Source organism: Pleuronectes platessa, chromosome 16 (assembly GCF_947347685.1).
Source record: "Pleuronectes platessa chromosome 16, fPlePla1.1, whole genome shotgun sequence".
Lineage (NCBI taxonomy): Eukaryota > Metazoa > Chordata > Actinopteri > Pleuronectiformes > Pleuronectidae > Pleuronectes > Pleuronectes platessa.
Window position 1 is genome coordinate 16315300 of NC_070641.1, and position 27747 is coordinate 16343046.

The following is a 27747-nucleotide window of genomic DNA, read 5'->3' on the forward strand; positions in this document are numbered from 1 at the left end:
ATTCAGGTGACCATTGTGACTCTCTAAATTGTAAAAGTCACACAATAGCTGACTGATATTATATTTTCAGGTACAGCTTACAGTCTTTCTTAATGCTCATGCTTCGAAAACTACCCCTTCTGGGCAGAGGACGTGACCCTAAGCTACTTGCCACGACAACACACACATACTCAGGCGAGAGCAAACACAGGTGTCCTGCAGTTTGACCATTTGCCTCTTTTTGGTTGAAGTCCAAAGGTGCACCAACCTGTGTAAATGCTTTTTTGTTTTGCACCTCTCATCTTTGTGGCACTCCTTCAGTCTATTTGCTACAGAGAGCTTTCCTGTTGTTGTTTGATAATTCTCACATCCACAAAGTCAAGGTGACCACTAATCTGTTTTTCTGGATTTGTCTGATGTTTGAAAGTTAACCTGTAAACAGGAAAATCCCAGACTGCTCAGCATGACTGCAAATATAGACCAGGGAAATGAGGGGAAATGAGGTAAAGTGAGGTAAACACATCATAAATAGAAGAGTTGTTGTGCCAGTGCGAGCGGGGCACACCTGGGTGGCTGGAGCTGAGTCAGGCCCTGCTGAAGACCAGGTCTCTCTGTCTTGAAGGACCTTGTCTTGAAGGAACCATTGTCCGGTCGATTCTGGAATTATGTGGTGTTCCATGGACACTGGGTGCAGCTGTCATCACTGAGCAGGGTCATGGAAAGGTCTGGTCAGCTGGGCTTGGCACTCAAGTGAACAGGGACGCTCATTCGCAGAGTCACCCGAGTTGTCAGTATATTTTTCAGAGTTAGCTACCGCCATTCATGCAATCCAATGTAGTAGCCAGGGCTTTTAGTATTGACATAGTGGCAAGGAGGTGTTCATTTTGATTCTATGGTTGTAAAGTAATGAAATCTAATGGAACAGTCCAGCAGCGAGTCCTGTCTTCATGATGGTTATGATTTTCTATTTTGTGCTAAAGATGTGTCGAGTGAAGAGTATGATCATTGTGGAGGGTGCAAATTGTGATGCCATTGAACTCTGCAGCATTATACAAAGAGGTTTGTCTAGCCCACCTTCCTTGTTTTGAATGGGTTGAACCAAATAATGTGAACGTTTGGCATAACACAGAATATATTCTCATCCAGCTGAGTCACATGGTTTCAGCAGAAACTAAAGATACCACTACCAACACGGTAGTGATGAACTTGCAATCATCAGCATAGTTAATGCTGAACTCAGGGTTAAAAGATACTTAAATACTGGAGGGATGAAGCAAAACATCTGTTTGGCAAAACATTGACTTATACCGCCCTCTAGTGTTCACAAGGTGAGAAGCATGGGGGACAATCTGCATACTTGAACCTGCATGTGAAACACAAATGATTGTTGTACACGCTGGTTGACACAGCGCAAAAACATTTTCCAATATAAAAAAAAACTTCTAGGTCCTACTCAGCTCATGTGTTGAGGTCATTGTAAAAATGAAAGCTGATGTATTACAGCTTACTCTTATACTAGGTTTTTTAAAGTATCAATGAATAGAAACTTTAAAAGTACAGCAGTAGATGTACTGTAATTTCCCTATCATTTGTTTGGGTGCAGCTTAGTGCCACACTTTTGGGAGGCTGGGCATGTACTCTGGGTGAAGTCACAACGTATGCATGTGAGTGAGAGCACTGGGACTAGAGTGTTGTATCATTGTTGCTGTGACACGCCTGAGGTGAGTAACTGTTGGCACCCCTGGGCCCTCCTTTGGTTAGACTGCATATGTGGTCTCATCTCAAATTCTATTGTTTGTTCTGCTGGCGTTTAAGGTTAAAAGTTTTGTTATGAAGATTTCAGAGTAATGTAATAAAGTAAAATGTGGATAAATATATTTTTGCAATGCCTAATTTGCATATCAAGGTGGTGATTGTGATATTATTAGATACAGATTTGATTGTATTCACCTGTAGTGTCTCTACATTAAGAACAACCAGTTATAAATTACGAATTAGCTGTAAACTTGAGGCCCTGGTAGCTTAGTCCTTTGAATATCACCACTCAGCTCCGACCAAGAGAAGAAAAACCAGCATAACTGGAACAGGAGCTGGGAGATGCTGCCATCCTGTCTGACGTGACTGGGATGACTGGGTGCTCACTAGTGCACCTTCACTAGCTGCATTGGAGTATAACATTAATTTATTTAAAGGGGACATATTTTGCCCACTTTAAGACAAGTTGATATGGTTCCTTGGGGTCTTAATGAAATGTCTGTAACATATTTTGGTCAAAATACCACAAGGATCATTTAAAACAGCACCTTTTTACCCTGTCTAAAACAGCCCTCATCAGAGTGACCTGTTTGGAGAGCCTGTTCCTTTAAAAGCTAATGAGCCAGCTCCCCCCTACCCCCTCTCCCGCTCACCCATCCTCCCTCCTCCACGAGATACGAGCGCCAGGAATTTTCATAATATTTCCCTAGTTCAAGCCCCCCTGAAATCTATGTGTGCACCTTTCAGATCAGACGGTTGGTTTGTACCGAGCTGGACTTTCCTGTTTCCTCCTCCTATCACCTGCTGACCTGCTGAAATGTTAACCAATGAACACTCTTAACAAGTTCTCAGGACCTGATCAGTACATGACGTTTATTTAGTGTTTGATTCGCTACAGAGTTTATGAGGCTGCATTTAAACATCCTGGAAAATAGATAGATTATGAGTGAATTTTCATTTTTCAGTGAGCTCTTCTTTTAAACTGGCTGAATCTACTTTGTGGGTGGAAGGGCGGGGACTGAACTTGAAGAGTTGCTCAACTGGAGTCATATATGTGCATTGAAGAGGATCTGGGAACATGTAAGTACGACAACTTGATTGCATTATATTCACCAGTAAATGTGTTATGAAGATATTACATCAAACAGTGTGTGTAGAAACTCACTGCACTCTGTTGTCTCTGCTTTGCTATGACCAACGATTCAATAACTAATGAAACATAAAACTAAGTTCTGTTTTAGAAGGGGAGTAACAGAAGATCAGCCTGTCTCCTCCTGGATAAGCTGTATAGTTTAACATTACTAATTAATATAATTATTCCCCCTCTTACGCACACGTATATGGAATCTGATTTAACTGATCACCGTGAAGCAACTCTTGCTTGTAAACGAAAGTTAAGTATCATGTGATGTTGATGGATGGCCAGTAGGGGCTGCTCAAATTAACTGAGAGTATCTGTTTTCAAGGTGTTTCGGTTCTGTTTTGTTTGCATGCTAAATCCTCAAAGTTATGTCCAACCTTTCTGGCGATGGTCTAGTTGTGAGTATGATTTAAAATATGTTGAAACCTCACAGACAATATCACACACAGGTGTAGTTTAAACAGTTGGTTATTTGGGTTTATGTTCTTTCCAATGGATTTGTTTTCACTCATCAATATTCAATCGGATACGTTTCAGTAATGTCAAAGCAACAATGGCCGATTCACTATTTGTTTTTCGTTTCAGTTTCTTTTCTTGGACATGGATAATTTTGTTCGTAACAAACTAAGTGAGTGGGGTCTCAGCAAGTTGATAGCTACTTTTAAAGGTAAAGTATAACCATGTATCTTTGGGGGGCACAGATATATTAATGAATCACAGAGTTTAATACTGACATGTTAGTCTCAGTGCACACATAGTCTGTGTTCACAACGTATGAGAAAAACACTTTTAATTTACACACACTTAAGGACACATTCATTCACTTGATAGGAATGATTGTGCTGTAGGTGTGTGTCGAATTGAAAGAATTGTCTAAGTACAATAAGCTATTAAATCAAGTCCAGCCAGAATTCAAATATGCAATGACCTAATCCAACCATGTTAACTCTGTGGGACTTACATATCCTTTAAGATTAAACCAACAAATGTTCCAACACCCGTTTCGCTCCTAATGAAACAATAACTATTTGTTTCACCTGAATATTTGTACAGATCATGAAATCAATGAGGCCCACTTTTACAATCTTGTGGATGAAGAGATCAACATATTGGTCCCAAAAATTGGACCAAGGAAAACATTCATGCAACAATTCAAGTTGTTAAAGGTAATATTCCGCACCATAAAGACGATATAAACAAATACCAGTGGATATGACATGAAAAGGAGAATGAACTTGTGTTAAAGGTACTGATAATGCTGATGCCACTAGATGGACACAAAGAGATTAATAAAAATGTCACTGCTGTTATCGATTAGCGAATATTTCCTATAATTACTTTAAAAAATATGTAACACAACTGCAACAAAACAGGAAGCCGTGAATTCAGCTTCTTTAGTAAATTACACACAGTTTTGCACAGTTAAGTGTAATCTGAACCGTTTATGCAGTCATACAGATTCTATTTTTCGTGTTTGCTCAATAATTTTTGTACACATAAATGCCTCACTCAATTTCAAGTAAAAAAATGTCTTGTGTCTGTTGGATGTTTCTTGATTGATGTTTCTCGACTAATGTTTTAAGAGTCCAATATACATGTTCATTCTCAGGTGTTGCCATCCACCAGTGAGGCAAATTACACAAGTGAGTTATCTTAAATCTTATTGTATTATTATCTACACAGAGACCACATTTCAATATTTTGAGAAGAACTTGTGACAACCTTTTTCTTGCTTCCATTTAAATATATGTATATGAAAAACAAGGAAACATTGATATGGATCCTAGAAAGGAGTCCAGCCAATGCCAGTCACCATGTGTTAAACGTAAACGGTCCTACGCTGCAGCAGGTATTTATGTTATATATCCTCATTAATAGCAACCTACAATATGCAAAATAAAAATATGCAAAAATATCTTTGATATGAAAATGTCCTTGTAGAGCAAATACCTGTTTTTAAATTTTTGCCACAACAAATACTTTGTCAGTTAGTTATCTTAAATCTTATCGTATTATTATCTACACAGAGATCACATTTCAATATTTTGAGAAGAACTTGTGACAACCTTTTTCTTGCCTCCATTTATATATATATATGTATATGAAAAACAAGGAAACATGGATATGGATCCTAGAAAGGAGTCCAGCCAATGCCAGTCACCAAGTGTTGAACGTAAATGGTCCTACTCTGCAGCAGGTATTTATGTTATATATCCTCATTAATAGCAACCTACAATATGTAAAATAAAAATATGCAAAAATATCTTTGATATGAAAATGTCCTTGTAGAGCAAATACCTGTTTTTAAATTTTTGCCACAACAAATACTTTGTCAGTGAGTTATCTTAAATCTTATCGTATTATTATCTACACAGAGACCACATTTCAATATTTTGAGAAGAACTTGTGACAAAAAAACAAAAAAAACACAACTTTTGGAAACTAACACTTTAGTAGCACTTAAAGGGCACTTACTTATAGCACTTTGTAGTTTTGCTTTATTTTTGAAGAAATTGTACTTTCTTGATTCTTGTCGTCCTTGGTATGTACCCTCGGGGTTGAATGCACTTACTGTAAGTCGCTTTGGATAAAAGCTTCAGCTAAATGAAATGTAATGTAATGTAATGACAACCTTTTTCTTGCTTCCATTTATATATATATGTATATGAAAAACAAGGAAACATGGATATGGATCCTAGAAAGGAGTCCAGCCAATGCCAGTCACCAAGTGTTAAACATAAACGGTCCAGCTCTGCAGCAGGTATTTATGTTATATCCTCATTAATAGCAACCTACAATATGCAAACTAAAAATATTCAAAATATCTTTGATATGAAAATGTCCTTGTAGAGCAAATACCTTTTTTTAAATATTTGCCACAACAAATACTTTGTCAGTGAGTTATCTTAAATCTTGTCGTATTATCATCTACACAGAGACCACATTTCAATATTTTGAGAAGAACTTGTGTCACAAAATGTCTTGCTTCCCTTTATATATATGTACATGAAAAACAAGGAAACATGGATATGGATCCTAGAAAGGAGTCAAGCCAATGCCAGTCACCAAGTATTAAAAATGCAAAATAAAATTAAACAAAAATATCTTTGATATGAAAATGTCTTTATAGCGCAAATACCTGTTTTTAAATCTTCACCACAAAAAATACTTTGTCATTGACTACACTGCAAAAAGAGCCCTGTATCAAATATTGTTACATTCAATCCAATTATCCTGTATCAAGCCAAGAATTAAAAGAGGAAAGATCCTCTCAGACTTGAAGGAAGTTGCTTATTTTGTAGAGAAGGAAATGTTTGATGGTTATTGACTGTAAGGTGTCATCACTTACATCTGTTGTTATTAAAAGGCGTTTTAGAGTTTTGTCGTGGCAATTTCTACAATCCCACCTTTAGCAAGGAGGAAACGAGACACAATTCTCTTACAGTATTGTCACACATTTAATGCTCGAGCATGGTACATACAACAGAGTTGAGTTTGTCATATGCACCCAGACAGAAGACAGTGGTTGGTATTTATACATTTGGCTAACCCCACCCATTCGGGAGGGGGTTGTTAAACAGTTAATGACACAGGAGGAGCTTGAAGATGTTTGAAGTGCTGCTCCTAGAGAGGAACAAACTTATTGATCAGCCTCTTTGATATAAAGGAAATAGGTGACGGGTATCCTGTCCCCTGCTCTCAGACCCCTGGAGTGTAACATCTGTCTCCAAGATCCCTTCTTAGTGTCTACAACCACCACAAATCCCCCGTGCTGTAAGGTCTTTGTTAGGTGAGTTTGTGTAAGGAACATCAAAGTAGTTCCTTACATCAATCATAATGCCTGAATAGCTAGTTACTATCACACTGTGTCCGGACTAATTAGATTACTGTGACTGGAGTAATCAGGCCAACACTCACTCAGTTCTACAGGAAACAGCAACACCAAAGTTACATTTGTTAGAGATTCAATGATGATCAATCCAAGTATACATAAACATGATTATATTATGGTCACATGTTACATTTCCCTTACAATCCGTCATTTTGATCATTATGGATCAATAACACTTTATAAGGTGGGGGAAATCCCACTCTGTCCGAAGTTGACGATTGAGGGTACTTCAGTTGTGTGATATATTATCAACGTCATCATATGGTGGAATCCAGTCTAAGATAGGCTAGAGGTCAATTTGCATAGTGGTAACAATGGCCTAAGTGCATTTTTTGCGTATCAGACCAATCTTACAAGTGATAACAGAAATAGCAATCAAAAACATGAACAAACGACTGTGGGATTCTCTTGGTAAGCAGCTGTAACACTGGTCCCCACAGACTAAATACACCTTCTCTGGCAGTGCAGACTGTCTGTTAAAAGAAACAGTTTTTGTTTGATTTAAAATAAGCATTTGCTGTAATTATTTGGCTAGGATCCTGTACACAGAAGAAACATTTGACATAGAGGATTTAGATGAAAATATAGGCTTTGAACAATAATTCAGATTTAAATTCTAAGAGTATTATTTGGGTTTGAGTTTTCCTCGGTGCTATCCACATTCCTGCCATGACGCAAAAAGTATATTCTGGATTACTTACTGGCCAGCATTCTGTGTCATTGAAGCTAGCTAGCATGCACAATGATCTTGAATTTGGATATTTTCTACAGTCAGTTTTGAACTCACTTGGTCTGTGCGCTCTGTTAAATAATTATAAGATAAAATAAATGATGTCCATTTTACTGTCGGGTTGGTTTATGATGAGTTGGTACTGGTCTTTCTTCTCTTTTTTTTAATTTTTTTTTTTTTTAGTTCCTTCTGTCTCTTTCTCGCCGTTTCTTCCTTTATCTGCAACAGCTGTTGGTTGTTGGTATGGTTTTACATCTCAGTGAGAGCTGTCGTCTTTCTTCTGCTTTGTTCCTCGTCTGTGAGGGAAGCGACACTTTCTCCCTGGGCCTCCGTCTCAAGTGGCGGACTTATATCAGCACCCAGTCTCCTGGTTTCCAATTATGCAACTGGCTCTCTGCTGGTTGCGGGATTGCTGCATTTACCTGTGTGTATAAGGCTCAACATTTTGGTTATGTCCACACAGTACATACCTGTTCGGGCCCTTCCCCTCCCTCTCATGGTCAGTAAACACTACCGGTAGTGCTTTGATCCATGAGAGTTCTGTGTCATCACAGCACTTGACCATTTGTTTTGAATTGTTCCAATGTTCTCTTTCAACTGCTCCACCCCTTGTTGATTTCATGTGGGATTTCTAGGGTGAATGTTTTCTCACACTAACACCTCTGCGACTGCAGAGGCATCTGCTTTACCTGTAGGGAAAACATGTCAACAGCCACATGACAATGCTCCTTTCCTTCACAGGGTGTTAGTTCAATGCAACCCATTTGCAAGTGATCAAACGGTTGGCCAGGGGCTTGTACGTCCTGGCCTCCTGTAGTGTTGCCTGTCAGAAAATGTTAACATTTTGAAATAAAACGTAAAGGAGTAATTTGTGAAACCCTGACAATTTTCAATGAAACAGAAACAAACAAAACAACAAATAAACATTTAAACACACATGGACGGCCGTCCTTAGATTGACATACATTGTTAAAACATTTACATTCTGCTTTCTCTATGTTGTTAGCATGGCTCTGTGCTTCTGCTAAATCTGTGAGAGAAAGGAAAAAGGAATATCAATGACAGTATGTTGGTTAGTTGCCGCTTCCTCTGCTGCTGTATCTGCTTGAGCATTACCTGTTGAAAAACAGAATCACCTTTAGTGTGAGCTTCACACTTTACAGAGTAAAATGGCTGTTAATAGAATTAGGTTGCTGCTCTAGCAGAATGGACGATCCAGAATATGGCATTAACAATGTGACCTCTTGATATCATTCTGCTCTTAGACAGAGAGGCTGACCCAATGCCAAGCTATCTAATTTCTTGGAGGATAAATACGCCACTGGTCGTTTGCACTAAACTGTTGTCATGAAACCCCGTTCCTCATTTACAGTCTGTGTAAATGATCTGTTTTTATCTGGTGGTCCCAGTGTAGGTGTCGAAGTCAGTCTGTTGTAGTTAGGTAAATGCTGTGTCAGCGTCTGTCATCCACGTCAGGTTGTCGGTTGGTGTCAGTCCTTGGCCATGCATAACATACAGGAGTGGAGCCTCCAGGGATGCATAATCACAGATCCACTGTTTACAGTAGTCCATCATCCCTAAAAAAAATTACATTAATTGTTTTTTAGAACGTGGTGTTAGAATCTTTAGGATGGCTTCCACTCGTTTGAGCTCAATGTTTTTACCGCTACTAGAAATTTTGTGTCCTAGGAAAGTTACAGTTTTCTGGACAAATTGCAGCTTAGCCAGGCTGGCCTCGTGGCCCTGGTCTGCAAGATATTTTAGCATGCTACTGTGTCGACGTTAAAGGCCTGTGTTGTTGGTGAACAAATCATCGAATCATCAACATTTATATCAGCGCGCTTACCGCTGGTAATGCCAAGTCCTCCAGACTCACTTGCTTACCGCTGGTAATGCCAAGTCCTCCAGACTCCCTTGCTTAACCCGTGACCTGACTGCGCGGGATTCCACAAAACTTTTGGACATACGTCTGAACGTATATGATTTATCCGGAATTGTGAAAGCAAACCAATACTGAGAGTGTGGATGAACTGGGACACTGAAAAATGCATTAGCAAAATAAACAATTCAAAATAAACAAAAACTACATGCTTTCTGGTGGAACCAGAGAATCTTTTATATTATCCTCTCTTTTTTGTTTTATTTTAATCTATTTAATAGGCATTCTTACTGGTGAGTGTGCACATGGAATGATGACTCCGGTTTTCTACCAGTTTTAAAATTCTGGTGTTATACCTGCTGCTGCTTCTGGATTGAGTGGATGTGCGCTCGAACATTAACGTTATGTGCTCTTTGGTGTCACATTGAGATGTTCAGTTTAAAATAATCCCAGATCATACTTATCATTAGTCCATACATTTTGTTGCACTTTTTGTAACTCTGAAGAGTCAATTGTTAAACTGCAAACCTTTTGTTTAAATTTAGCGGTTTGTTCTAAATACACATTTTTGTTTTCCCCCATAAAAATGCTCTGAAAATGGGCATCTGTGTGTTTGCATTGAGGAAGAATATTGAATTCCTTCTCCCCTATCCTCCCATTTACAATCTTGTGAACACTCAGTGACCATGTGTGCCAAATTTTCCCACTGCACATCATTTGCTTTAGCTAGAAATATATCTGGTGATGGGTTAAGTATATTAAAGATTTGCCTATTGTGGGGTCAACACAACAGTCAATGCTTACAATCTATTATCATAATACACCAAATCACTACTAATACAATTGCTTTCTTTAATCTTCCTGGAACCAGTTTTTTTTTTTTTTTTAATGTCTGTTCCTTCACTAACTGTTGCTGTGCAATGTAAGTCAGATACTTGCATGACGCAGTGTGTGTGTGCTATTTCAAGCAGATCTGAGGTTATATACCTTGGCCCAGTGGGTAACAGGTCCCATTGGTGTAGGTACAGTGGCTAACCATGATCTGGTTGTACATATTCACTATGGATATCATGTTCTGGTGACTTAAACCCCTTCCTGTTTACACTGCAAAAATCAAGCCTAAGACCACATTTGGTGTCCTCCTAACAAATTTACAAGTCAACATGTATTTTATATCCCCATCTGTTTTGGTAACAGACCGTGGTGTGGTATATGATTATTTAATTTTGGTGCCTGATGCCCCAACAGTGAAAATATATATATACCACCCAATTTTGGAAGATAATGTTGTTTTGCGTCCCCAGAATCAACCAGAAATGAGATATTTTGCCTGCTACCTGTAGAGATATTTCAGGTAAAACTTCAGATCCACTTGCTTTTTGCCATGTTAAACAATTCTTTGTAATGTTTGTACGTGTGGTGTTGGGGGTGCGTTTCACCTGAATCTGGAGTCTCCTCCGCCTCTGCCTCAAGCCATGCCTCATCCTCTGTGCAGTCTCTGGGATACGTGAAAAATAAGTCCAGTGGATCTCCTTTTCAGCCTTGTCGTGTTACAGTCTCTCGCACAGTGGTCTGGGTCTTCTGGTGGCAACATTCAGCGGTTATCTTTGAAGACTTTAATAGATTTGACCACCTTTCCAGCAGGTTGTTCTCATAGAGTCTCTTCAAATGTCCGCGAAACAGCATCTGTTCTCCAGTCATAGCGCATGTCTGTCCCTGGCCAGTCCCTTTATACTTGGCCCCTTGCCATTTCAGTTTCATGCTGTGGAGCAAGAGACTTCTGGTTTCTCTCAAAGTCTGCCTTTACTGTTATACAATTTGGGACAGTACTTCGAAAATTGCAGGCCCTCCTTGTGACGCTATGTCTGACAGTTCACTGGAAATTCAGCACATCTCCTCTGGTGTCCAGCCTCTGTAGACATACATCACTGCATCTGCGTCTGCTCTTGTTCTTGTTGAGATGGGACTGAGTCTGTCCGACCCAAGACTGTCTTGTGCCGCGATGGTTGCAGCAGCCTCACCCTGATTCTGGTGACATGGAGTTGGAGCGAATGCTGCGCCTGATGTGGTGCGTCCTGTTGAGGCAGACTGTCCTTGGAGGTCTCGGTATGAGATAGCAGGCTGTTGGTTCAGGTGGCTCTGATGAGCGGCTGAGGCAGGGAGGAGATCCAGTTCTTTCTGTGAATGTGAGAGCTGAGGACATTGATTAGTTTCCCTTCCCCCCCTCTTGCACCCCTGCTCACTACTTATCTGTTACATTTAACAATTCTGAATCACACATTATCAATGCTATCTAATTTATTTAGTTTTACCCTTCATTTGGTCATATTTTCCCAATTCAACATGTAGCGCCTGTTTTTGAATTATACGAAAACTACCGTTCTCAGAAAATGCAAACTTTTCTATCCACACCAGAAGCTGTTTACAGGAGCCATCACCATGTTTCTCACACATAATTTTTGCACATCCCATTAGATCACACACTTCAGTAAAAGGTTTGCTATTAAGTTTCCCCATTTAAATTAAATTCGCAGTCACTCACTTACCAGCACATAGATGACATTAATTGATATTATTCTTATTAATTCCTTTATCAATGGGTCATCACCCCTAAGTAATGTCACTCTACCTCACGCGTCACCCCGTGCTCTTCAATACTGTATCCTCCTTCAAAGAAAAATTTCAGATGCCGTATCGAACAATCTTCATTCCATAATCTCACAAGCAGCCTCTTCTCACCCTGGGAGTCGATTACGACTTGCCCTTCAGGAGAGGTAGACTTCGGGTCTTGGGCAATAATAATTAATAAAAAGAAAATCCCCTCACCGACTGCGCGCAGATTTAAACTTGGTCTTGAGAATGGTTTGAAGCGTGAATGAGTTAGGCATCCCGGACGAAGCCCCCAAATTGTCGTGGCAATTTCTACAATCCCACCTTTAGCAAGGAGGAAACGAGACACAATTCTCTTACAGTATTGTCACACATTTAATGCTCGAGCATGGTACATACAACAGAGTTGAGTTTGTCATATGCACCCAGACAGAAGACAGTGGTTGGTATTTATACATTTGGCTAACCCCACCCATTCGGGAGGGGGTTGTTAAACAGTTAATGACACAGGAGGAGCTTGAAGATGTTTGAAGTGCTGCTCCTAGAGAGGAACAAACTTATTGATCAGCCTCTTTGATATAAAGGAAATAGGTGACGGGTATCCTGTCCCCTGCTCTCAGACCCCTGGAGTGTAACATCTGTCTCCAAGATCCCTTCTTAGTGTCTACAACCACCACAAATCCCCCGTGCTGTAAGGTCTTTGTTAGGTGAGTTTGTGTAAGGAACATCAAAGTAGTTCCTTACATCAATCATAATGCCTGAATAGCTAGTTACTATCACACTGTGTCCGGACTAATTAGATTACTGTGACTGGAGTAATCAGGCCAACACTCACTCAGTTCTACAGGAAACAGCAACACCAAAGTTACATTTGTTAGAGATTCAATGATGATCAATCCAAGTATACATAAACATGATTATATTATGGTCACATGTTACATTTCCCTTACAGTTTCTATCGACACAATTATATTGGTTCAAGATTTTAGATCCTAAATGAGTGGCTCTCCAGCGAATTTCTTGCTGCTTAATACCTAAAAACATTTTTTTTCATTAATGTTTAAAAGTTATGACTTTTTTTATTTAATTCTCAAATAATATGTTTTTTTTTTTCAAATTAACTAAAAACTGTATTTTTGTGATATTATGATATTATTTATGAAATCTATTAAATTAAGGTCAAGTAAAGTTAAATCAAGACTGAGGTAAAAATATCATAAGATCTAGTGGGCACCCCAAGAAACAATAACATATAACACATTTTTTAATTATTTAAAGGCTTTGATAAGAACAGCTTTTCCTAAAGGAGCAGAATTTTCAAAATATAACTGATGTAAGATTGAGAATCTGCCTAATAAGTCTTAAAATGAGACAATTCTTCAATAACAACTTTGTCTCAAATTAAGACCTGAGAAACATTCTTACTTTAACTTTATTATTTTATTAAAACATTACAAAATTTCAGCTTCTTTGAAAAGTCAGAACCATCTATCATCTCTCATTCAGGACGAGACCACTTTCTACATTGTGAATCATTGACAGAGTAAAAAGCAATTTTCGACAGATTTAGGGCTTTTTCAAAAACAGTCAAATAACACATACTCCAGTTATTCCAACCGTATAACATAACAATAATTATTTCTCTGCATGTATTATGTTGACCTGACCTCGCCCTCCTGTTTGAAATCTGAAATCTGATTTGAAGTCTGGCAGCACTCATTTTCAATGAATAGAAATAGATGCAATTATTTGATGTATTTTTAAAATGATGCATCTGGTCAAATGACCTTACCTCTAAAAAAAGGAAACAAAGGAGTTTGTGGTAAAAAAATATATTATATTAAAGTTATCATTCATGAAATAAGATTACTTTTCTTAAGAAAAACATGCGAAACAAGATTACTGTTCTTTTTTTAAGTTCCTTTTTTTGCAGTGTCAAAGTGTGATGAGGCCCTTTGTTTTCTCATTGTCCAAATTTTTTTCCTGCTTAATAGTTTTTTACTTTGTATTTGGCAGAGGAATCCATAACGTGTAAAGTGAAAAAGATAATGAAAGACGTCAAGATGAAACTTCAAAATGAAGAGAAGACAAAGCTCAATGATTTCCTGAAGTAAGTAAATTTAATCTCTGACAACAGAACTAAAATGGACACCAAGTATGGACAGACAAGTAGCAACTCCACAGGCAAAGACAGCACTCCAGCATGCTGACATCGTGGGCCATGTTCAACAAGGAAGGGGCGGTTTAGGCCTAGGCCAGTGGTGGCCTTTTGGGAACAAGGTACCACCATCACAATGCCAAAAGTTGATAGGACTGGAAGTCTGGAAGGAGGAGGCAACAAGATGTGCTCAGGTTGTCACTCAGGCAAAACAAAGGCAGTGGGAAATGGAAACAGGCAGAAGCTTTCTGCTTTCATTCCAAAACCTCCAGCAGTGGCTGAATAAAGATCCATCCTGCTCACTATGCTCAACCAGAGCTACCCTCAAACAAATCCTCACTAGTTATAGAGCTGGTACTCTGGTCCAACACCATCCACTCTGTCTACTTAATAGAATTGACAGTACCCTGGGAGGATGCACTACTGACGATCTGTCCCTGACAACTGTTGGTGGTCACTAGCATCTGCTAACAACTTCTGGCAGTTGGCATCTCAACTTGTGCTGAAGACCATCAAACATACAAGGGATATTCACAATCCTCTCCTATGTTCTAAAACTATAGTCCAGTACAGTAACCCATTATATTTAAAGCCGTAAGAATATTATCTTTCATTTTCATTTGGTCCTGAGTAGAACTATTGAGCACGTACTGAGTCAATACACGTCCATGATTAACTAAGATACTCAGTACTAAGTACTACTTTTTTGAACTATGTGATTGGTGCTGCAATAATTTTGGTGATGGAAGTAAAACTGGATTCCCTCTGGAACTGTCTCCCTTTCCATCATCCGATCCTCCCCTGAAACATCTAATAGTAAACTGAAAAAAACGTTTTATTCATTAGCCTTTCAATGTGCCTAAATGGTTGTGGATTATTATTGTTGTTATTGGTGTAGGTAGTGATTATTATAATGACAATATTTGTGTTCTTGTTCTCAATTTCACTGTTGTTTTTGTGTTGTAAAGTACATTGGATCAATAATGTTGTGTTTCAAGTGCCATTTGAAACACGATTTGAAGTCATTTCTAATAAAGCCAATGAACCCATAATTAAACTTATGTACAACAGGAATAAAATCTCTGATTTGGAGACCAGAAAAAGGATGCTGGTCGGTGTTTTTGGAAGAACTGGGGCTGGAAAGAGCTCTTTGATAAATGCCATCGTTGGAGAGAAGAATCTTCTGCCCTCTGGAAGCGTCTGTGCATGCACCTCAGTCATGTTCAAAGTGGAGGCAAACAACGACAGCAAAAAGTATGAGGCAGAAATAGAGTTCATTAAAGAAGAGGTGAGCATGTTGATCTTTACTTTTTACAAGTTGTGTACAGTGTAGATGCAAATATCCAGTTGCCAGACATTATATAACATTTAATTCCACTAACCTGATATTTAATGTCTGTTTTAGGACTGGGAAGAGGAGTTGTGGAATTACATGAATCTTCTGGATGATGATGATGATGCTCGTGAAAAGATGACAGCACTGTACAGAGAAGATTGCAAATCAAAATCTGTTGTAGAACTCATGGACAAGAAGTATTTCAAAGGAATTCCTGAATTCCTCAGTTCGGACAAGAAAACGTTGAAATGTGAATCTGTAAGTTACATGAAAAAGTCTTTATATTGATTTCTATGATTTTATTTAGATTTTGCACAGTGTGTTGGTCTTTTAACAGTTATATTAAGTCAGGTCATTACATTTTAACTAATGCAAAGTGTATTCTTAGGTCTACTCAAAAGCATGTATGCAACTAAAACCATTAAAACAGGACCTAATTCATTTATCGTTTATCGTTTTATCGTTCATATAAGGTTTTTTAAGTTTAAAATAATGATATATATATATATAATAAAATACTGAAGTGTTCATAATCAGTTAAAATGTTACTTTTGTTTCGTCTTCAGGTTTAATTTTCAAATATAAACACTTAATCTTTATTACTTTCGATGATAGTGTTTCAGTTTTCTTAATACTTTGAAAATGTTTATAAATATAATTATCTGCATTGTTTTTCCTCAATTAATTATTATTTTTTCAGGCTAAAGAGCTAAGTGAAAAAATTGTCAAGTACATAAGTGCCTCAAACGAGGAAGGAGATGGAGTGAGACAGTACTGGCCCTTAGTGGAATGCGTGACGGTCAGGTTGCCTAACAAAGAACTTCTCCAGCATGTCACACTTGTGGACCTTCCAGGAAATGGAGACCGTAACAAGAGCAGAGACAACATGTGGAGAAAGGTCACTTATTCACATTTACTACTGTTTATTATATTTAATATTGCATTAAATATATGGCGGAGAGGCGGTGGCCTAGTGGTAGAAACTTGGACTATGGGCAGAGAAGGTCTCTGGTTCGTCTCTGGTTCGAGTCCATGGAGAGACAACAAAAGACGAACCTGGATTGATCTGTCCAAAAATCCAAGAGTCTCCCTACCCTGTCTAGTGCCACTTTACTTCCCCAACATCTGCTCCCCGGGCTACGTACATGGTCGCTCACTGTTCTGTGTGTCCTGCACCAGATGGGTTAAAAGCAGAAGTTAAATTTCCCTACCTGCATGAGAGTGCCTTTGCGTGCATGTGTTTTGGACTAATAAATTAATCTTAAATGTATGTATTATCTGGGAACTGTCAAACTGTTATTACAAAGTATTGATTACAAAGCATTGATAATTAATTGTTCATAATTAACTTATTATTATGCCTCGTCAGATGGTTGGAAGTTGTTCTACTGTGTGGATTTTGGCTGACATTAATCGAGCTTTAGCAGAGAAAGACGCTTGGGAGATCTTGCAAAATGCCAATAGCCTGATCGGAAATGGTGGCGAGTGTCAGCGCATTCACTTCATCTGCACCAAGTCTGATAATGTTGATGATTCCGATGATCAGTAAGTCATTTAAGATTCTAAAAGTATGAGTTTCTGTTGACTTTGTGCTGCTGTTGAGCAGACCCTTGTGTCAGCATTGAGAATAACTGTAAACGATAAGGCAATAGAGTAGTTCAGCATCTACCTGGCAGATATAATCCAGAGTTTATATCTAGATGGTCCCAAAGCTCTTAAAAGAAGTTCCCCAATTTTTTTGTAGGTCAGTTCGTGATCTTGTGCTCAAAAGAAACCAAGAAGCCAAGCGCATAGTGAACGCAGAATTCCAAAAAGAATACCCACAATCCAGCGTGAGTTTCTGCAGACCAACAGAAAATCTGATCAACACAGATTGTCCTGAATTCAAGCCTCATCATCATCAAACCCTTATTCCTTTCAGAAACAATTCTCATTCGAAGTGTTCACTGTGAGCTGCAAGGAGTTTCATAAAAGCAGACATCTACAGTTAGATGACACCGGTGGGTAAAGTATTTCTTCATGTCATGACATGTGTATATCAAGTTTAAATAGTGATCCAAAACTGTGATTTTTTTTTAAAGAAATTCCCAAACTTCGGGATGTTCTGCAAAGTCTGAATAACAATCACTCAGAGGCATTAAACTATGTGTCTGGAGCTCATGGGATTCTCTCTCTGATTCAAGGGACAAGATTCAGGGGCGTGGTAAGATCGAGTAATGAAACCTCTGTCATGTTTTAAATCCTTCTTATTTACATTCCCAGAAAATAACATTAGCATCACAAAGCTATATGCTAAGATGCAGTTTAAACATGGAGAAGTGAAATAGCTTTATTTAATGCCAAATTAATATTGAAAGAGTCTACAGGTCCTTCTCAGACGTGTGTGTGTGGCCACCTGGTTGTTGTTTTCATCAAGAATGGTCAAAATCAAGACCAGTGTAAATTTCATCATTTAAAATTAATTTCTGTTTTGTTTTAGGCTGACAGTAAAATGAAGGCTTGCAGAGACCTTCAAGAAAAGATGCAGCATGAACTCGAAAAACTCAATAAAACAATCGTCAAGATTTACAGGACTTTTGAACGATGCCTCACTGAGGGGGTTGAAGAATCACAAGATTCATGCGAAAGACAGATGCTCTCAATGTTACATCCTGTATGTATTTATACTTTAATTTAATAACTTATTTCACACTTATTTCACATATCTATTTGAGTAATATTTATGACAAAATATTTTTTCTCCCCACAGCGAGGAGAAAATGGCAGTGCCTTCCACAAGAGATTGAAGTTTGCTGTTATGAACAATGGCGTCTTCAACGCAAAGAAAGGACAGAAAAAGAACATCAACATTACTTTAAGTTCAAAACTGACTGGCAGCATTGATGAGGAATTCAAGATGACCTTCCCGTGAGAAATTACTTAATGACAACATACATTTTTTCAAAGTTTAATTGTCTATAGGATGTATTATATAACGTAAGCGTTTCAACTTTTTCAGAAATGAAGACAAAAGTGGACCATTCAAGGGCGCCATTGATTCATTTTCACTGGACACAGAGAGAATGAATAAAACCTACAAAGATGTTCGTCTGCAACTGCGTTTTCTCAAGACAGAGGTGTGTGTGTGCGTGTGTGTGTGAACATGGGGATTCAAAGCTGCTCTGGCATCACTTGTTGGCTCAACACCTTAATGTGACACTTGGGTTGGTTTTTCCTTTGAAAGTATACACATATTTCTTTTTTGTATTGTGTTGAGCTCTACTCATTTCAAATATCTTTTTTGATGTTTACAACAACACATTGAAGATTCTCTCTCTCTCTCTCTCTCTCTCTCTCTCTCTCTCTCTCTCTCTCTCTCTCTCTCTCTCTCTCTCTCTCTCCCTCTCTCAGGAGGAAAAACTCAAGGCAAAACTCAAAAAAATCATCCGGGAGGATAAGAAAAAAGTCTACAGCAGTCTGACATCGACAATTGAGGAAAACATGCAGAAATGCTACACAGGTGATAAAGAAGATCATAGCATGTACAACCTGCAGCTAAAAAAATTCACATTTGCATCATGATTGTACAGAAACATGTTTTTTTTACAACAGTGTTCTATTGCAGACGCAGCAGTGATTAAAGGAGTCGGCTCCCTGGAAAACATGAGGTGCACAATCAAGAAACATGTACATGATGTAAAGGACACCATGTTTCAGATGGCGAAAGACAACATGCTGAAGCAACTAAAGAAGTTGAGGGTATGTCAGATTTCATATCTTTCTCTAGAATTCGAGGTTATAATATTCAAGTGGTGTGTGTATCATTTTGAAAGATGCTTTTGTTCCAGTCACTGTCTGAATCTAAATACACATCTAAACAGTTAATGAATGTATGATTCAGCAAATCTTGAACACATAATTTGTCTGTGTGAGTGAAAAGTAACCGATGGTTTTGATTTAGGGGAAAATCTTGAAAACGCTGGAGGAAACGCTGATGGAATCAATCCAGCTGTCACTCTGGACCGATGACTTCTCATTCCCAGGTAGAAAACATATCAAGATAGAATTATTCATTGTAGTGTCATTGATAGTGTGCATATTTTACACAATAAGCTTTTGTTTGTTTGCTTTTTAGATGTTTCAGTAGAGCTTGACAGGGTGGAGACATTCTACAGTCAACTGGAAGCCAACCCAAATCCAAACTGAGCTTTCAAACAGATGTTCCTTACTGTCAATGACAAACAATGACAACATATTACAAGAATAACACAACAAACATACACATTACACAACTATAACACACATTTTCATCAAGATATTATCCTGGTTCTCTTTGGGTGTACTTTGAATTTGTTTTTTGTATCTTACATGCAGAGATTTTAATGTTTGTTTGATTTTATTTAGATTCTTGTGTATTGCTTGATTGGCACATGAGTGCTCCTGATTTAAGGATGTTTAACGTGAATCTTAGATCTTGAATACAAGTTTTAATTATAGGCTGGATTAGACATAAACTTCTAGCTTTTCGAATTATGATCTCAGATGACTTTATTTTATTCTACTTTTTATCATTTTGGGGATTTGACTAAATATATTGAATAAATGATTATTGGTGTGTTCTGGAAAGCAGAAAAGGAAGTGTGAGAAATTTCACCTGCATTCAGCAAGAATGATTCAGGCAAGAAAACAGAGCATGCAGACACATGGATGGTCTATAAATACGGATGACATTTTTTTCTGAAGCCAATCATTGCTGGCATTTTTAAGTTGTTTTAAATGTATGTTTACGTCTGTGACTAAGAAACAAAGATGCTGAAAAGCGAGTGGTTCATCTCTGGTTGCTGTGGGGAAGCCGCGGTGGAATCAACTGCAACAATGGTTTTATTCCTTTATTAAAGCATTTACTGTTTGTTTGAATTTTCTTTGTTAGTCCAACCGGGTTACGCCATTATTGGTTATATTGTTTACAGATATATTTTTGGTTATATTCTTAATTTCCATATCATTTGTTTGAGCGCAGCTTAGTGCCACACTGTTGTGAGGCTGAGCACTCCGGGTGAAGTCACCACATAATGCATGTGAGTGAGAGCACAGGGACTAGAATGTTGTATCATTGTTGCTGTGACACACCTGAGGTGAGTAACTGTTGGCACCCCTGGGCCCTCCTTTGGTTAGACTGCTGGTCTCATCTCACATTCTATTGTTTGTTCTGCTGGCTTTTAAGGTTAACAGATTTGTGAGGAAGATTTTAGTGTTTTAGCAGGATTTTAGTGAGTAATGAAATAAAGTAAAATGTTGATATATATTCATTTTTGCATTGCCTAATTTGCTTTTCAAGGTGGTGATTGATAGATACAAATTTGACTGTATTCACCTGTAGTGTCTCTACATTAAGCACAATAAGTAAGTAACTAATGTGTATACATTAACAAAAGTTAACTATAGTTGTGTTTGGCCGAATTAGTTGTAAACTCGAGGCCCTGACACCTTAGTCCTTTGAAAATCACCACTCAGCTCCACCTAAGAAAAGAAAAACCAGCATAACTGGTACCAGCATAACTGATAGAGGAGCTGGGAGATGCTGCCATCCTGTCTGACTTGACTGGGATGACTAGGTGCTCACTAGTGCACCTTCACTAGCCTCACGATTCCATTACGATTCAGCAGTTAATCATTCAAATGCACAACGATGCAATTCGATGTATCACATCCACAATTTCCTAGATTACTGGTTGCATGTGGTTGCTTTTTTATCAGTTTAATAAAATCGAGATTTACAAAATAAGGTTTTGAATTCAAAAATCTGACTGTAACAGTAAGTCTATGAGTTTGGTCAGTGCTCTTCACACTGATTTGACATTCATATAGTTTAGACTTGTGTGCTGGACCTAAACCTTAAGAGGACAAACTTTGATTATAGCATTTACTGTATCAAAGGGACCCCACCTGCACCCCCCTAGCAGCGTCACTGCAATGAGGCGCATTACTCCGCAGGTCAACCAGTTAGTCTTCATACTTCACTTAGAATTGATCTTTATAAAAAGCTGATGAATTCATTTGATGTTCCTGGATTAAGAGGGCGTCGCTTGTTCTGCAACAGTGAGGTTGACGTCCTGACTGTGTGCGTCACGTCATGTCTGGTGTTGTGTCGCAGTTTTAAACATGTTTCTCAAAGTCTGGAGTGAACCAAACAAACACAAAGTAAACGTCAGTCCTGTACATGTCCTAATAACTTGTGATCAGTCGGAAATCGTCGAAGTCAGATTCTTTTTTTTAATTAAATCACTATATTCATTGGAGTATAACATTTATTTATTTATAGGGGACATATTTACTCTATTTTACCACAAGTTGATATGGTTCCTTGGGGTCTTAATGAAATGTCTGTAACATATTTTGGTCAAAATACCACAAGGATCATTTAAAACAGCACCTTTTTACCCTGTCTAAACAGCCCTCATCAGAGTGACCTGTTTTGAGAGCCTGTTCCTTTAAAAGCTAATGAGCCAGCTCCCCCCTACCCCCTCTCCCGCTCACCCATCCTCCCTCCTCCACGAGATACGAGTGCCAGGAATTTTCATAATATTTCCCTTTTAAATTAAAAAGGGCACTAGTTCAAGCCCCCCCTGAAATCTATGTGTGCACCTGCCAGATCAGACGGTTGGTTTGTACCGAGCTTGAGATTCCTGTTTCCTCCTCCTCTCTCCTGCTGACCTGCCTACACGTTAACTAATGAACACTCTTCAAGTTCTCAGGACCTGATCAGTACATGACGTTAATTTAGTGTTTGATTCGCTACAGAGTTTATGAGGCTGCATTTGAACATCCTGAAAAATAGATAGATTATAAGTGAATTTTCATATTTTCAGTGAGCCCTTCCTTTAAACTGGCTGAATCTGCTTTGTAGACGGAAGGGCGGGGACTGAACTTGAAGAGTTGCTCACCTGGAGTCCTATATGTGCATTGAAGAGGATCTGGGAACACGTAAGTACGACCACTTGATTGCATTATATTCACCAGTAAATTAATTATGAAGATAATACATCAAACAGTGTGTGTAGAAACGGACTGCACTCTGTTGTCTCTGCTTTGCTTTGACAAACGATTCAATAACTAATAAAACATAAAACTAAGTTTTTTAGAAGAGGAGTAACAGAAGATCAGCCTGTCTCCTCCTGTATAACCTGTATAGTTTAACATTGTTAATTAATATAATTATTTCCCCTCTTACGCACACGTATATGGAATCTGATTTAACGGATCACCGTGATGCAGCTCTTGACCGTAAACGAGAGTTAAGTATCATGTGATGTTGATGGATGGCCAGTAGGGGCTGCTCAAATGAACTGAGTGTAGCTGTTTTCAAGGTGTTTCGGTTCTGTTTTGTTTGCTTGCTAAATCCTCCAAGTTATGTCCAACCTTTCTGGCGATGGTCTAGTTTTGAGAATGATTTAAAATATGTTGAAACCTCACAGACAATATCACACACAGGTGCAGTTTAAACAGTTGGTTATTTGGGTTAATCTACTTTCCAATGGATTTTGTTTCACTCATCAATCAATATTCAATCTGATACATTTCACTAATGTCAAAGCAACAATGGCCGATTCACTATTTGTTTTTCCTTTCAGTATCTTTTCTTCGACATGGATGATTTTGTTTGTAACAAACTAAGTGAGTGGGATCTCAGCGATTTGATACAGACTTTTAAAGGTAAAGTATAACCATGTATCTTTGGGGGGCACAGATATATTAATGAATCACCGACTAACACAGACATAAAAATTCTGCACCTTTGTTGAGGAGTTTAATACTGACATATTAGTCTCAGTGTACATGTAGTCTGTGTTAAATACCAATGAGAAGCACCAGCAATAGAAAACCCTTTTCATTTCCACAGACTTAAGGACACGTTCATTCACTTGATAGGAATGATTGTTGTGTAGGTGTGTATGTAATTGAAAGAATTGTCTAAGTACAATGAGCTACTGAATCATGTCCAACCAGAAATCAAATATGCAATGACCTAATCCAACCATGATAACTCTATGAGACTGACATGTCAACACCCAAGTGTGCCAACACCCGTTTCGCTCCAAATGAAACAATAACAATTTGTTTCACCTGAATATTTGTACAGATCAAGGAATCGATGAGGACCACTTTTACAATCTTGAGGATGAAGAGATCAAAGAATTAATCCAAAAAATTGGACCAAGGAAAACATTCATCCAGCAATTTAAGTTGTTAAAGGTAATACTCCGCACTGTAGACGATTTAAACTAATACTTGTGGATATGACAGGCAAAGGAGAATGAACTTGTGTTAAAAGTTCTGATAATGCTGATGCTTCTAGATAAAGAGTATTATAAAAGGTCTCTGTTGTTATGGATTAACGAATGTTTCCTATTATTTCTAGAAAAAAAATAACACATCTACAACAAAACAGGAAACCATGAATTCAGCTACACAAGTAAGTTACGTACAGTTTTGCACAGTTAAGTGTAATCTGAACCGTTTATTGCAGTCATACAGATTATATTTATCGTGTTTGCTGAAATAATTTTTTGACAAATAAATTGCCTCACTCAATTTCAAGTACAAATTGCAAAAGTCTTCGTTCTGTTGGATGTTTCTTGATTAAATGTTTTAAGAGTCAAATGTATATGTTCATATTCAGGTTTCGCCATCCACCAGTGAAGCAAATGATACAAGTGAGTTATCTTAAATCTTATCGTATTATTAGCGAGACAGAGACCACGTTTCAATATTTTGAGAAGAACTTGTAACAACTTTTTTCTTGCTTCCATTTATGTATATAAAAAACAAGGAAACATGGATATGGATCCTAGAGAGGAGTCCAGCAAATGCCAGTCACCAAGTGTTAAACGTAAACGGCCCAACTCTGCAGCAGGTATTTATGTTCGATCATCAACAATAGCAACTTTCAATATGCAAACTAAAAATATGCAAAAATATCTTAGATATGGAAATGTCCTTGTACAGATATTACCGGTTTTTAAATCTTGTGTTTTCTAAAATTATGACTGTTTTTATAAATACTCAAATATTATGTTTTTTTTTCTCATTGAATCAAAACTGTCGTCTTGTAATAGTATGAAATTATTCATGAAATCTTTTCAATTTAAGTCAAGTAAAGTTAAATGAAGTCCATATAATCTTATAGGCACCCCAAGAAACAATATAACAATTACATTAATTTTACGGCTTTGATAAGAAGGAGCAGAATTAAAAAAATATAACTGATGTAAGATATCAGAAGAGAATCTGCCTAATAAGCCTTAAAATAAGACACAATTTCTTAAAAAACAATAACTTTGTCTCAAATTAAGACCCCGAAAAACGTTCTTGCTTCAGGTTTATTATTTTAATTAAACATTACAAAAATTCAGCTACTTTGAAAAGTCAGAACCATCTATCGTCTCTCATTCGGGATGAGACCACTTTCTACATTGTGATTCATTGACAGACTAAGAAGCAATTTTCGACTGAGCTAGTTTTTTTTGCAAAAACTGTAAAAAATCCAATACTCCAGTTATTCTAACCGTATAACATAACAATAATTATTTCTATTGCTCTGCATGTATTATGTTGAACTGACCTTGCCCTCCGGTTTGAAATGTGGCAGTCTGGCAGCACTCATCTTCAATGAATAGAAATTGATACAATTATTTATTGTTAGATTTTATAATTATGAATTTGTTCAAATGGCCTTACCTCTAAAATAAAGGAAACCAAGGAGTTTGGGGTTAAAATGTGTTCAATAATCGCTGAATATCTTTTTAATTAAAGTTATAATTCATAAAATAAGATTTATTTTCTAAAGCAAAATATGCTAAACAAGATAACTGTTCTTTTTTTAATTCCTTTTTTTGCATGGTGGCCCGAGTCAAAGTCCGATGAGGCACTTTGTTTTCTCATTTTCCAAATTTTGGAAACAATAGTTCATGGGTCCTGCTTAATAGTTTTTTTTTACTAAGACATAATGAAAGACATAATGAAAAATGTTAAGATGAAACTTCAAAATGAAGAGAAGACAGAGCTCAATGATTTCCTGCAGTGAGTAATTTCTATCTCTGACAACAGGAATGAAATGGAAACCAAAAGTAGCAACTCAACAGGCAGATGCAGCACTCAAGCATGCTGACGTTGTGGGCCATGTTCAACAAGGAAGGGGCGTTTTAGGCCGAGGCCAGATTAGGCCTTTTTGGAACAAGGTACCACCATCAGAATGCCGAAAGTTGGTAGGCCCGGAGTTCCGGCAGGAGGAGGCAACAAGATGTGCTCAGGCTGTAACTCAGGCAAAACAGGGGCAGTGGGAAATGGAAACAGGCAAAAGCTTCCTGCTTTCATTCCAAAATCTCCAGCAGTGGCTGAATGAAGATCCATCCTGCTCACTATGCCTAACCCGAGCTACCCTCAAACACATCCTCACAAGCTGTAAAGTAAGTCTCACACAAGGTAGGTATACGTGGAGACACAACCAAGTACTTAAATGCCTGGCAGCAACTATTGAAACAAAGAGAACTGCCAACAATGCCTTGCCATCCAAAACAAAGAGGGAACAGGAACAGCGAGCGTCTACTCCACTGACCAGGAGTGGGCAATTGGAGCATGCCCGAGACTGGGAAATGCTGGTGGATTTAGACCAGCAGCTAAAAGTCCCATCACACATTGTCACCACCACACAAAGACCAGATCTGGTACTCTGGTCCAATACCATCCGCGTTGTCTACTTAATAGAATTGACAGTACCCTGGGACGATGCTGTTGACAAAGCGAATGAGAGGAAAAGGCTTCGGTATGCAGAAGTGGCATCTATGGCAGAGCAACGAGGCTGGAAAGCAATAGTTCGCCCTGTGGAGGTTGGCTGCACGGGTCGTAATGCAACATCCACCATCACGTTGCTTGAAGATCTGGGAATCCACGAACAAGCTCTGCACCAGACCATAAAAGAAACAGCAGAACGCTGCAGCCAATGTCTCATGACCAGTAGGAACGATCTTAACTGGGCCCCAAGTTGTTAGGAACATACACCTAGGCCTGTTTTCATTTTAAGGCCAAAACAACTACTGATGCTAGGCGCTGACGATCCGTCCCTGACAACTGTTGGTGGTCAGTAACATCTGCTAAAAACTTCTAGCAGTTGGTATCTTTACTTGTGCAGAAGACCTTCAAACATACAAGTGAAATTCACAATCCTGTCCTATGTTCTAAAACCATAGTCCAGTAGAGAAACCCATTATATTTAAAGCAGTAACAATATTATCTGTCATTTTCATTTGGTCCTGAGTAAAACTAATTAGCACGTACTGAGTCAAGTTTGTTTTGATAAAAACATGATGGCAATCCACCAGCGTACAAGTGCATGAGGCCTTTTAAAGGAATGTGAGATGGTAGTCTGACTGGTTGATGTTCCACACAAAACACGTCATTGATTAATTCAGACACTGGGTACTAAGTACTACCAACTATGTACTTGGTGCTTCAATCATTTTTGCGATGGTAGTAAAACTGTATTCCCTTTGGAACTCTCTCCCTTTCCATCATCCGATCCTCCCCTGAAATTTGTAATAGTAATCTGGAAACACGTTTTTATTCATCAGCCTTTCAATGTGCCTGAATTGTTTCTCTATTATTATTGTTACTGGTGTAGGTAGTGGTTATTATAATGCAATATTTTTGTTCTTGTTTTAGATTTCACAGTTGTTTTTGTGTTGTAAAGTACTTTGGATCAATAATGTTGTGTTTCAAGTGCCATTTGAATGAAGTTGAAGTAATTTCTAATAAAGCCAATGAACCCATAATTAAACTTATGTAAAACAGGAATAAAATCTCTGATTTGGAGACAAGATAAAGGATGCTGGTGCTCGTGGAAAGATGACAGCACCGTACAGAGAAGATTGGGAATATAAAATCTGTTGAAGTACTCATGGACAAGAAATATTTCAAAGAAATTACTGAATTCCTCAGTCGGAACAAGAAAACATTGAAATGTTACTCTGTTATTAAAATAAAAATAGTCTTCATATTGATTATATGTATTTTATTTATATTTTGCTCACTGAGTCAGAAGTTTGGATTTTGTGTTGGTCTTTTAACAGTTATATTAAGTCAGTTCATTACATTTTAACTAATGTAAAGTATATTTTTAGTTCTACTCAAAAGCATGTATGCAACTAAAACCATTAAAAATAGGACCTCATTAATTTCTTTACACGCGTTCACCCGTGTAAGGTTGGTTAAGTTTTAAATGTTGATATATAT

At 38.0% G+C, this 27747-nt stretch overlaps 1 protein-coding gene across 3 annotated transcripts; it reads left to right on the forward strand.

Annotated features, from left to right (window-relative positions):
* Window positions 1–1624: 1624 nt before the first annotated feature.
* LOC128458197 (nuclear GTPase SLIP-GC) lies at window positions 1625–27515 on the forward strand. Of its 3 annotated transcripts, XM_053442931.1 has the most exons (30): window positions 1625–1700; window positions 2700–2814; window positions 3461–3542; window positions 3929–4041; window positions 4485–4518; window positions 4641–4724; window positions 4989–5072; window positions 5553–5636; window positions 14003–14096; window positions 15216–15432; window positions 15550–15738; window positions 16181–16378; window positions 16850–17025; window positions 17225–17312; window positions 17402–17480; window positions 17562–17683; window positions 17960–18133; window positions 18230–18387; window positions 18479–18596; window positions 18871–18979; window positions 19085–19218; window positions 19421–19502; window positions 19595–20594; window positions 22367–22443; window positions 23091–23172; window positions 23600–23712; window positions 23879–23932; window positions 24140–24173; window positions 24290–24373; window positions 25567–27515. In XM_053442931.1, the coding sequence occupies exons 3-23, from the start codon at window positions 3476–3478 to the stop codon at window positions 19663–19665; spliced, it is 2475 nt and encodes an 824-aa protein (XP_053298906.1). In that variant the 5' UTR covers window positions 1625–1700; window positions 2700–2814; window positions 3461–3475; the 3' UTR covers window positions 19666–20594; window positions 22367–22443; window positions 23091–23172; window positions 23600–23712; window positions 23879–23932; window positions 24140–24173; window positions 24290–24373; window positions 25567–27515. The 3 variants fall into 3 exon arrangements, with proteins under 3 accessions (XP_053298906.1, XP_053298905.1, XP_053298907.1); XM_053442930.1 differs by lacking the exons at window positions 1625–1700; window positions 2700–2814 and adding an exon at window positions 3180–3273; XM_053442932.1 differs by lacking the exons at window positions 1625–1700; window positions 2700–2814; window positions 19595–20594; ... (5 more) ...; window positions 24290–24373; window positions 25567–27515 and adding an exon at window positions 3180–3273 and having other exon boundaries at window positions 19072–19218.
* Window positions 27516–27747: the final 232 nt, after the last annotated feature.

Excerpts from the sequence above, each read along its gene's own strand:
- LOC128458197 (XM_053442930.1), top strand. The coding sequence starts at position 3,244 with ATGTCCAACCTTTCTGGCGATGGTCTAGTT. Across the intron at positions 15,433-15,549 it reads TAGAGTTCATTAAAGAAGAG|GACTGGGAAGAGGAGTTGTG; the intron begins GTGAGCATGTTG and ends TGTCTGTTTTAG. Across the intron at positions 15,739-16,180 it reads AAACGTTGAAATGTGAATCT|GCTAAAGAGCTAAGTGAAAA; the intron begins GTAAGTTACATG and ends TTATTTTTTCAG.